The sequence below is a fragment of the Salvelinus fontinalis genome, chromosome 33 (assembly GCF_029448725.1).
Source record: "Salvelinus fontinalis isolate EN_2023a chromosome 33, ASM2944872v1, whole genome shotgun sequence".
NCBI lineage: Eukaryota > Metazoa > Chordata > Actinopteri > Salmoniformes > Salmonidae > Salvelinus > Salvelinus fontinalis.
The window spans coordinates 33,011,820-33,024,231 of record NC_074697.1 but is presented as its reverse complement, the minus strand read 5'-3'; the positions used below and the strand labels follow the sequence as shown (position 1 = coordinate 33,024,231).

At 44.2% G+C, this 12,412-nt stretch overlaps 1 protein-coding gene across 1 annotated transcript; it reads right to left on the bottom strand.

Annotated features, from left to right (window-relative positions):
- Positions 1-3,582: 3,582 nt before the first annotated feature.
- On the bottom strand, positions 3,583-9,974 carry slc46a1 (solute carrier family 46 member 1). Its single transcript, XM_055895823.1, has 7 exons — positions 9,229-9,974; positions 7,659-7,893; positions 7,275-7,431; positions 6,593-7,077; positions 6,020-6,103; positions 5,668-5,824; positions 3,583-5,567 (listed from the first exon to the last, which is right to left on the bottom strand). Exons 1-7 carry the CDS (start codon positions 9,547-9,549, stop codon positions 5,510-5,512), a joined length of 1,497 nt encoding a protein of 498 aa, XP_055751798.1. The 5' UTR covers positions 9,550-9,974; the 3' UTR covers positions 3,583-5,509.
- Between the last annotated feature and the right edge of the window lie 2,438 nt (positions 9,975-12,412).

The window sequence follows — 12,412 nt, the reverse complement described above, 5'->3', positions numbered from 1 at the left end:
GATCCCCTTTTTCTCCCCAATTTTGTGGTATCCAATTGTTAGTAATTACTATCTTGTCTCATCGCTACGACTCCCGTACAGGCTTGGGAGAGACGAAGGTCGAAAGCCATGCGTCCTCCGAAAGACAACCCAACCAAGCCGCACTGCTTCTTTAACACAGCGCGCCTCCAACCCGGAAGCCAGCCGCATCAATGTGTCGGAGGAAACACCGTGCACCTGGCAACCTTGGTTAGTGCACACTGCGCCCGGCCCACCACAGGAGTTGCTGATGCGCGATGAGACAAGGATATCCCTACCGGCCAAACCCTCCCTAACCCGGGCGACGTTAGGCCAATTGTGCATCGCCCCACGGACCTCCCGGTCGCGGCCGGCTGCGACAGAGCCTGGGCGCCAACCCAGAGTCTCTGGTTGGTCAGCTAGCGCTGCGATGCAGTGCCCTAGACCACTGCGCCACCCAGGAGGCCGTGTTCATGACTTTTAATAGCACTGAACACTAGAACAAAAAATAAAAGTGGAACAAACGAAACAGTCCTGTCTGGTGCAGACACAAAACAGAAAACAACTACCCACAAAACACAGGTGGGAAAAGGCTACCTAAGTATGGTTCTCAATCAGAGACAACGATAGACAGCTGCCTCTGATTGAGAACCACACCCAGCCAAACACATAGAAATAGACAACATAGAACAAAAACATAGAAAGCCCACCCAGACTGACGCCCCGACCAACCAAAATAGAGACATAAAAAGGATCTCTAAGGTCAGGGCGTGAGAGTACCCCCCCCCCCCCCCCCCCCCAAAGGTGAGGACTCCGGCCGCAAAACCTAAACCTATAGAGAGGGTCTGGGTGGGCATCTATCCGCGGTGGCGGCTCTGGTGCGGGACGTGAACCCCGCTCCACCTTAAGCTTGGCCCACTTATGTGGCGCCTCTGGAGCGGGGACCCTTGCCGCCAACCCCGGACTGGGGACCCTCGCAGCGGGCCCCGGACAAGAGGGTGACTCTGGTGGCTCCAAACAGGAGGGTGACTCTGGCGGGCCCCGGACAGGAGGGCGACTCTGGCGGCTCCGGACAGGAGGGCGACTCTGGCGGGCCGCGGACAGGAGGGCGACTGGCGGCTCCGGACAGGAGGGCGACTCTGGCGGCTCCGGACAGGAGGGCGACTCTGGCGGCTCCGGACAGGAGGGCGACTGGTGACTCTGGACAGGAGGGCGACTCTGGCGGCTCCGGGCTGGGGATTGTCGCTGGAGGCTCCGGGCTGGGGACCGTTGCTGGAGGCTCCGGACTGGGGAGCATCGCTGGAGGCTCCGGACTGGGGATCGACGCTGGAGGCTCCGGACTGGGGATCGTCGCTGGAGGCTCCGGACTGAAGGGCGTTACTGGAGTGGAGAGACACAGGAGACTTCGTGCCATGGATCATCACTGGAGGCTTTGTGCCATGGATCATCACTGGAGGCTTCTTGCCATGGATCATCACTGGAGGCTTCTTGCCATGGATCATCACTGGAGGCTTCTTGCCATGGATCATCACTGGAGGCTTCGTGCCATGGATCATCACTGGAGGCTTCATGCCATGGATCATCACTGGAGGCTTCGTTCCATGGATCATCACTGGAGGCTTCGTGCCATGGATCATCACTGGAGGCTTCGTGCCATGGATCACCACTTGAGTGGAGAGACACACAGGAGGCCTGGCTCTGGGGGAAGGCCAGGACTCACCAGGCTGGGGAGACATGCTGGAGGCCTCTTCCTTGGCCGAGGCACCGGACGGACTGGAGGCCAGATACGCTGAGCCGGCACCATCTCTCCTGGCTCGATGCCCACTCTAGCCCGGACGATGCGAGGAGCTGCGATGTAGCGCACCGGGCTATGAGTGCGCACTGGGGACACCTTGCGGATCACCGCATAACACGGTGCCTGCCCGGTCAATCTCTCCCCACAGCAAACACGAGGAGTTGGCTCAGGTCTATGACCTGACTCCGCCAATCTCCCCGTGTGCCCCCTCCCAAAACAATTCTGTGGCTGCCTCTCGTGCACGCCTCCTCGAGCCAACTCCTCGTAGCGTCGCCGCTCCGTCTTAGCTGCTTCCAGCTCCTCTTTTGGACGGCGATACTCTCCCATCTGTGCCCAGGGTCCCTTGCCGTCCAGGATTTCCTCCCATGTCCAGGAGTCCATTACACCACGCTGCTTGGTCCTGTGGTGGTGGGTAGTTCTGTAACGACGTTCGTCTGAGGAAGAAGGAGAGGACCAAGGTGCAGCATGGTACATGTTCATGACTTTTAATAGCACTGAACACTAGAACAAAAAATAAAAGTGGAACAAACGAAACAGTCCTGTCTGGTGCAGACACAAAACAGAAAACAACTACCCACAAAACACAGGTGGGAAAAGGCTACCTAGTATGGTTCTCAATCAGAGACAACGATAGACAGCTGCCTCTGAACCACACACGGCCAAACACATAGAAATAGACAACATAGAACAAAAACATAGAATGCCCACCCCAACTCACGCCCTGACCAACCAAAATAGAGACATAAAAACGATCTCTAAGGGCAGGGCGTGACACCAGGATAGAAGAGGTCTACAATAACTATACTCATTATACACTTACACTCATCTGCCCAACGACAATCAGGGGTTCACAAAGAACTCTCTCTCTCAACCAAACTTGAGGCAATGAAAAATACCATTATCAATGTATCTTGCTCATGTGAAAACGGATAGACACTCTCTCTCACTGTTCACAAAGATACAATCAGTTTACAAAAACAATATCTACACTACCACCTAAGGCTGAAGCTACTCCATGAAAACACTTCCATCACCTGCCTGTCAGAAAGTGTTGTAGTATACAGTCACAACATGCTGCGTTACTTTGTTCGGCTGAACTGATGTAACTGCAATGCTGATTTGTGGTTTGATTCCTTCCTCACGCCAAAAGGATTCTGTAATTGATTTGGCTGCTTGACAGTCAGCCTTAGTTTACTGGCTTGTATCTATTGGATAGAAGCAATTCAGTAGATAAATGATATCACATTGAGGGCAGCGCTAAATACTGTATACATGGCTCACATTGAGGATCCTTTTTAGACCAGCATGCACCACCCCTGTCTAAATCATTTGAAGTCTATACTATTATCTGTGACATGATCAGAAAAACATCTAACAAAACAATCATGCAGTTTCTGATTATCAGTTTAGATATTACCAACCAAGTGTTGCAAAATGAGCACAGAAGTGATAAAATCATCAGGTTATTGTATTTATAATTCAATGAAGTGGAATGCTAACACTTTACTTTAAACATAGAATTATTAGGTTATTAGTGACGTGTTTGTTTTGTAGATTCATATCTGTTAGTGATGTACAGTAGATACTTATGTACCCACACAGTACTACATGGTGTGGGAAAAAGGAAAACAAAAATTGTCACCTCAGTCCCAAGCTACAGTATTTGCTCTCAGCACTGCTAGCTATATCTTGACACTGTTTTGATGGCTCTTTTGGGCGATTTCCCCTGTTGCCTTAATATATGTGTTGCTCTTAATACAGGTATGTTGATTAAATACTGTATACATAGGCATGTTCTTGTTTACTTTCTTTATTCAAGATTTAGGTATTGTTGTCATTTTACATTATAGTGACGCAATAAAAACAACTAACCTCAGGATACAGTAAATCTGTGAATCTTTCTGTGCATTAAAATACAGTGCAAAACTGTACTTGAAATGGATTCTTATGAAGCGTTATATTGCCTTATTATTATTATTATTAACATTTTCATAGCAGCTAATAGATTCAATGGTATTATGAAACGGTATACTAAAACAGTAAGTCATGAGGCAGAAGGCCCCTAGTTGTGAAACACTCATCATATACCATGACCTTTTGTGGCTTGCTTTATTGTAGAGTTTCATATGTTCCACTTCTGCATCTACAAGGTGCTATAAATGTTTTATAAGGCAATAACATTTCATAAGAAGCCAGTTAAATGTTATCAAATATATAATTGGCTTTCCACATCAGCATCTACAAGATGCTATAAATGTTTTATGAGGCAATAACATTTCATAAGAAGCCACTTAACTTTAAGTGTCAAATATATCATTGGCATGATTCAATCATTCATTTGTTCCATTTTCTAAAAATGATAAATATCATTCACAGTATTTAAAAATCAGTAATACTGTACGGTGCAGACAATAAAATCAATTCACAATACTGAGCAGAAACTCTTATCCAAAGCAACTTCCAGTCAGTGCATTGAACACACGTGCTTCTACACCTGCATTGCTTGCTGTTTGGGGTTTTAGGCTGGGTTTCTGTACAGCACTTCGAGATATTAGCTGATGTACGAAGGGCTATATAAAATAAACTTGATTTGATTTGATGATTGGTTACATGATTTCAGAAGACAGAAAGCCAGTAGGCCTATCACAGGCCTTACTTCTCCCTAACAGTAAATCAAAATATATCATCACAAATACTGAGTGACAGTAATGCTTCAACTCTCCCCCTGGCCGCAACCCCTCAGCTTCTGTTGCATCCTTTTAAATGTGTTATAAGAGATCTGGTTGCCCCCTGTGCTACTGAGGGTTGAACCCAGGACAGTGTGTGTGAGCTAGCCGTGGCCTTGTGCTGGGGGGTTATCATGTGTTGCTATGTGAGAACACTTTAGGGAGCAGGGAGTTTAGACTAGGCCATCTATTGGCACACTGGTACACACACACACACACACACACACACACACACACACACACACACACACACACACACACACACACACACACACACACACACACACACACACACACACACACACACACACACACACACACACACACACACACACAGACTTGCCTATCTATTGTATAGTATGGAGGGGTGACAGGGTTGCTGTGTTAGGGCACTTAAGGGGTTAGACTGGGCTATCTGTTGAATGGAGGGATGACAGTAAACTGTAAGCAGTGTAACTCAGTACTCCCTGACTGCTGTTAGAAACGGATGGGTCTCGCTTTGTTCAGAGATACTAATGGTTGAGTCTGGACAAGTTGGGCTAAAGTCGATCTATCTGCTGCTCGCATGCTATGGTGACATTGAGATGCACTGTTATTGAATTTCATATTTTCTGAGTCATGTATTTTCTGCATGCCCTTGGATAGTTTGATATAGTACTGTGGGTATTATTTGACCACAATTGTATGTCAGCCCACATTAGGTTTTCAGTTTAAAATACAACAGGGAACTCAGACCTCTTTCTCTTCTAGTATCAGATGACGTAGTGCACAGTGATGTCTGACATGGGGGGTTGGCTGGTGGTTCCAGCTTTTTGGTCTTGGTCTTTTGGTTTTGAAGCCACGGAATCCAAACTCTGTGTGGTCTAATGACAGTCAGCTACCTCTCCAGCACACTGGTAAAAAGGTCTATGTAGGGCTGCAGAGGCTGTGGCGTTCCAGGCTCAAGCTGTGATGTTAGGAAGTTTATCTACTACCCGTCTGTCTGTCAGTGTCAGGATGTTGCAGAGTCCTCTCTTCTGTCTGTCCTCTGATCCCGACACTCAACTATCCTAAACACACAACAACATGCATGAATCACAAGGTATTTATGGCCTCAGTGTTTTAAATGAGGACAACTGAAATTGGAATTTCAGGTAAGGAAGGACTTACCCAATGATCCCTGTGGGGATGAGGAGGAGGAGGGCTCCGAACAGGAAGGGGAATCCCTTCATGATGTGCAGGGTGGCTGGGTAGAGAGAGTTAAAGAGGCTGCTGGCCACCAAGGAACACAGCCCCTCCACACAGGCCACCGACGCAAACAACGCACCTGAAACACACACAGGACAGGAAATAGCACGTAGCACTTAAAGCATATTCTTATGAAGTGTTATGCTACCTTATGAACATTTACAGCACCTTATAGATGTAGTCATAGAGCACTATGAAACTGTATACATGAGAGGCCGTGACATATTGTGAATATATCCCAGCTAAGGGCCTTCTTTTAAAAGCGCTCTCTCACCTTGTTCTTCAGGCCCCACCAGCTTGGACAGCTTGGCCCTGAGGACTGGAGTGGCTGCCATGTAGAGGAAGCACAGCCCATAGCCTGTTAGAGAAGGGGAGTAGACACACATTTACCTGTTAAAGGTACACTATGGACGTTTACTTGGGGAATGGACACACAACAATGATGAAGGGGATTTTCCATGTATAATCTATCACCATCACTAGAAGGCAGTGAATAAGCAGTGAGTTTTGTGACCTCTACCCAGCTGTGTGATCTCTGTGGAAGAAACCAGACAGGAGGAGAGAGAACACAGAAGTCCTCCAGGGCAGGTTTATTGATCTAGTACTCTGGGAGACAGGTGTCTTACTGTGTGCAACTAGAGCGTTTCTCCCTGTTCACTGTTCTCCAGAAACCATCGGGTAATACTGATGACTTATACTGTTGCTTGCTGAGCCAAGAGCACATATTCACTAAGACTAATAATAAACTGTGAAAAAGGTCAACACATCTAGTAAACTCTAAACTGATTGTAATCTGGTTGTTATGATGTAATTTTAACTCGTTTTGTTTTCTGGGATAGCCTCTCACCTGTGAACATGAGTTCAGTAGTGTTGGCCAGTGAGATGACCACCAGGCCGGTCATGTTTGAGGCCAGTCCCACCAGAGACACCCAGGAGTCCTCTAGGCATCGCTGCAAGGTCCTCAACCCCAGAAGGCTGCTGAGGTAGGCCAGGTTCTGGGCTGCAGACCCCCAGCCGATCAGCCCTGGGCCCCAGCACAGGGGAGAGCTCAGCTCATATAGAACATACAGCTCGCGGCTGCCAAAGTGGACCGTCACCACCAGGAAGAAGCAGAAGATGTATAGCCACAGTTTGTACCTCCTCCATTTTGTGTAACTGCCGACCTCGGTGGGGTCGCCTAGTGCAGAGTAGAGGCGGTAGACGGCGCGGTGGTGACGGGTGGTAAAGAGTTTGGCGCTGGGGTCAGGGGTGACGGACTCAGGTACAAACAGGTAGGCATAGAGGGCAGCAGCCAGGTTAGTGGCCAGCACCAGCCAGAATGGGTTAATGTACCTGGGGAGGAAAAGAAAGGGTGGGGAATTTGGTTATTTCAGTATGGATCAAGTCCCCATGAGAGGTATAAGTGTTATCCAGTTAAGAAGCTTACAAACATACTGTAATCAAAAAATGAATTGAAGAAGAATATGAGAGTGATATGTTTTTCATCCACAGGTAGCTACCTTGGGCCATCTTAACATGATATATCCTACCCTTGTGCCCGCCGCCACTGCCCCCCTATGATACTGGCCAGCATGCCAGCCAGTCCCAGACAGGCCTCCAGCACTGCCACCCTGAACGTCCGGGAGCCCCTGTCGCTGGTGTCAGCCACATAGGCAAAGCAGCCTGCCAGGATGGTGTTGAAGTCACCTGAGAGTAAGGATGAGTTTGTTGATTAATCGATAAGTCGGTCAAGGATGCCCACATTGATCAAAAACAGTGTTTAAAAAAAGCAGATTAATTGGCCCGAGCAACTAATTGATTATGAAAAACTTGAGTTGGACATGATGTATTATCTGGTTATATCTTAGTAAAGATCTTCCTGAAGCTAACATAATGGTGTCCCATCTTCTTATCAATACAGGACATATCCCTACCTGAGAGGCCTGAGAGCAGCCTGCCCAGGAGGAACCAGGCCACGGGCAGCTTGAGGTACATGACCAGCAGGTAGACTCCAGCCTGCAGGGCCAGACCCAGGCTGGGCAGGATGAGCACGAGCCGCCGGCCCCCCTGGTCACTCCAGGAGCCAAGCAGAGTCACCACAAACAGCCCCACTGCAAATCCTCCCAAGTTGATGTACAGGTTCCAGTGGGCTGTCAGGGTCTCTACCTCCTGATGAATGATGAGAGGATATGGTTTGAGTTATGATGAAAGCAAACAGTTCACTGTCATGGTCAGTTATCTGCATGCCAACCTAAAACTCCAGTACCTGGTGTCCCAAGAGGAGTTCAAAGGACAAATAGATGAACTGGTTGTTGAGACATCTAGTTGTCACCTGATGTCACTAGTTGGCGTTGCAGTATGTAAGGAAGGATTCTGTCTTACATTAAGTATTTTGATACTTATTTTATTGGCCGTCGTTTGATGTATTGCACTCTATTAGTTTTTTAAACTGTGTCATGTACATGTCCTTTACTGGCGTGCTGCTTTTAATATTGATGTGTATCAAATCAAATCAAATTTGTCACATACACCGAATACAACAGGTGTAGACCTTACAGTGAAATGCTTACTTACAAGCCCCTAACCAACAATGCAGTTCAAGAAATAGATATTTACTAAATAAAATATTTACTAAACTAAAGTTTAAAAAAATCTAATCAATCAAAAAGTAACACAAGAAATGTACATCATTTGCCATAACTGTCATGTTTGCGCATATCTCTCCTATGTACAAATCTTATGGTAGTCATTTTACTTAAGGCCCTTGGAAATGACCTGCATATCTGTAGTAATAAAAAAAATCTAATGCAATATATCGATATACAAATCAAATCGTGTTTGTTTGTGGAAAGTGATTTACATTTGTGCATAGTGATTTACATTTGTGGATAGTGATTTACATTTGTGGATAGTGATTTACATTTGTGGATTGGTGATTTACATTTGTGGATTGTGATTTACATTTGTGGATAGTGATTTACATTTGTGGATTGTGATTTACATTTGTGGATTGGTGATTTACATTTGTGGATTGTGATTTACATTTGTGGATTGTGATTTACATTTGTGGATTGGTGATTTACATTTGTGGATAGTGATTTACATTTGTGGATTGGTGATTTACATTTGTGGATTGGTGATTTACATTTGTGGATTGGTGATTTACATTTGTGGATTGGTACTTATTTGTACAGATCATGATACACGAACACAAAATACATGCTGTGTGTTCACAATACATTTGGCATGATATTGATCCCATACATGTCTCTCTTAAAAAATAGATTTTTATCTCAGCTAGACTAACTTGGTTGAATAAAGGTTAACATTTATTATAATGATCATTAAGATGTTAAACGTGAAGTTAGATTATTATTTGATGTTATTCAACCAATTAAACAATTATTTAATCATCATTCAAGACCTTTATTTGCTAAACCAGCCGTGTTAGTGCTAGGCTGGAATAAAAGCGTGCACACAAGAACAGGAGTGATAGTCCCCCACCTTTTGAAGTGGGTCTGGGGACCCAGAAGTGTTGGCACATCCTCCTCCTTTTGTTCCGTTGTAACCCACGTCTTCACTGATGCGGTCCCATAGGTACTGCGTAGACAGCGGCCACTGAAGAGACAGCGAGAACATCGATAAGAACAACACGGGTTCAACAGAAACCGAAAGCGGGCAAGCGAACGGCGGCCGTCTATAGCAAATGTGTCCCTTATTCTCAACCTCCTCGTGATTACAAAATGTGTCATTTATCGGTATGTCGTCGTCTACAGACGATAGAGTATCTTCGGGAAGAATTGCTCTGGTGTCCGGATCTTCCATTGCCAGTTTGTAGGATACTAAAAAAAGATTCAGACCCCAACTAAGATTTTCGGTTCCTTTGTTATTATAGACTCGTCTTCGCAAGACTGAATAGTTTGCGGACAAAATCTTCAAATAATTAACTTGTTCTGATCAGAAACAAAGACAAAACGTACTTAAACTGTAAGTAAAACCTCTAGAAGTTATTACACTAGTCTTGTCCGCATAATGGTCTCGAGGTTGCCCCATCTGGACGAAGCTTCGAACTGCACCTCGAGCTTCTGTTGCTCTCCCATTTCAGGACAATTCCACGGTGTAAGTCACATAGATTTCACTTTAAAATGTACTGAATGTCAAACAAAAACCAATGATTGCAAAGTTAAAGAAACCACACACCTCTATGCACAATGACTACTTTTAACAATTTTCGCCGAATATTTTACAAAAACACATAGATTTTTTTTTTTTTTTTTTTTACCTTTATTTAACTAGGCAAGTCAGTTGAGATCACATTCTTATTTACAATGACGGCCTAGGAACGGTGCAGATGGTTTGTGCTGTTGGTGCTGTCAGAGATTTTTAGAACCAACCCAAAATAGAACACGGCCTGTCGTTTCCAATGGGAGCAAATGAATCATAGAAGGCAGAACAAGCAGGGAGGTGGGCAGAGTCAAACACGAGCAAGTGAGAGCCTATTGGTGCATTCTAGCATGTATTTGCATATTTCAGTTAGGGAACGCCTACTCTGTGAAGTGCGCGTATGCTGTAACTCAATTCGCCTTTGCACTCCTAAACAACACATTTTTGGGAAACTTTGGCAAAGGGTAAAGTCTACAAAACTTAGTCCACTCTGTTCGTAACATATTCTAGTTTTGGAAACAGAAAACTGTATTGAGATCAAATGTTTCATCGATGAGAACATTTGCAGAATGTCGGCCAAAATCCATCTCCCTCCATCTTCTCCCACTTCCGGCCACTGGTCTTTCTCTCACCACTATATTTGGTAGTGTGTGGAAATGCCAACCGGATGCTTCACATTTATACATCCGGTGAAATATCTGTCTCATCTGTGGCTCTGTCATTCTGTTACCAAACTTTGCATTTGCATGTTCTTCAAGTAAATGTTTTTGTAAAAATGTCTGTGGGAATTGTTAAAAGTAGGCCATGTCCTTGTGCATGGAGTTGTACGGTTAGTTTAACTTTGCAAAGTTGGTTTTGGTTTAATAAAAGTGATATATCTGAGGCTGTGTCACTGTTGCTTTGGAATTGCCGATTATCAAATTGTCACAATGTCACCACATGCATTTGTTTTATTTCGTTAAGTAATTATTTTTAAAAAATGGTCAAACATTTAGACATTTAATCTACAAATGATTACACATTCTGTACTCTTTATGTTATTAGATAGTTATTACACATGTAGCATAATACTAGACATACATCATTGGATAAACTGACATTTATTAAAAAACGTTTCTTAAAAATACATTTGTTTCTATAAAATCCAAGTCTGTTTTTTCCACTCTAACAATTGATTTGATTAACTTAATTGACCAAAATACATATTAAAGGGGCATACTGCAGTTCAAACAGCTACAAAGGTTCACCCGTCACTGTTTAAAACTTTTGGGAAACAATTCTCAAATGCATAGACAGAGCTATTGACGCAAGGACTGTCCATGATCCATAATACCAGAATTATAGTTTTAACCATGTTTTGAGGAGTTTGTTTACAATTACATTGTTTACTAACAATGGAGTAAAACAAGCATATATTTTGGATTCTGATGTGGTGTGACAGTTGTAATCATGAGGCATTTATACATTTTCAAAAATCAATGGATATACACTGAGTGTACAAAACATGGACTGACCAAGTGAATCCAGGTGAATGATCCCTTATTGATGTCACCTGTTAAATCCACTTCAGTCAGCGTAGATGAAGGGGAGGAGACAGGTTAAATAATTATTTTTAAGCCTTGAGACAATTGAGACATGGATTTTGCATGTATGTTATTCAGAGGATGAATGGGCAAGACAAACTTTTTAAGTCCCTTTGAACGGGGTATGGTAGTAGGTGCCAGGCGCGCTGGTTAGTGTGTTAAAAACTGCAATGCTGCTGGGTTTTTTCATGCTCAACAGCTTCCCATGTGTATCAAGAATGCACCTTGTGGAATAGCAGGGGACTGTGAAGAGACACACACAGGTACAGACACGCATACGCACATGGGCGCTAGCACACACACACTACACACACACACACGTACATTGTAATTGTAATATTGTTGTATGGTGGTATCATATTTCCAAATATCATATAATATTTCCAAATAATGTCTATGAAACATCTGTACAGTAAAGGCACAGAATTCCAGAACATCATTTGAAGCTAGTTTACTATCAGAAATAACCCAAAAGTAAGCAATCAATCATATCGATGAAAAAGTACTTTCCATTATTGCAGTTCAGATTGCAGTTCCACTATTACTGAGAACAAAAGTCTTGTTGGGAGAAAGGGAACATTGACTTCCAGCTGCAGCAATTGAAGTGCATTGTTAAACAGGTCATATAAATACTTTTCTTTATAACTCAACGGGAGTTTGTGCTGAAGAGTTATCTCAACCGAATTCAAGGCTGTCTTGGGCAATAAAGTTTATATGTAAAGTACCATAATGTACCATTTATGTAACATTGTCTTAACATGGGAAAGTTGACATGAAAACTCAGACTTATCCTAGTTTACGTATTGTGGTACACACACACACACACACACACACACACACACACACACACACACACACACACACACACACACACACACACACACACACACACACACACACACACACACACACACACACACACACACACACAAACACAAACA

Coding starts and splice junctions, on each gene's coding strand:
- slc46a1 (XM_055895823.1), bottom strand. CDS start 9,549: ATGGAAGATCCGGACACCAGAGCAATTCTTCCCGAAGATACTCTATCG. Junction 7,432..7,658: donor GCTGCTCTCAGGCCTCTCAG/GTAGGGATATGT, acceptor CCTTACTCTCAG/GTGACTTCAACACCATCCTG. Junction 5,825..6,019: donor GGTGGGGCCTGAAGAACAAG/GTGAGAGAGCGC, acceptor TGTGTGTTTCAG/GTGCGTTGTTTGCGTCGGTG.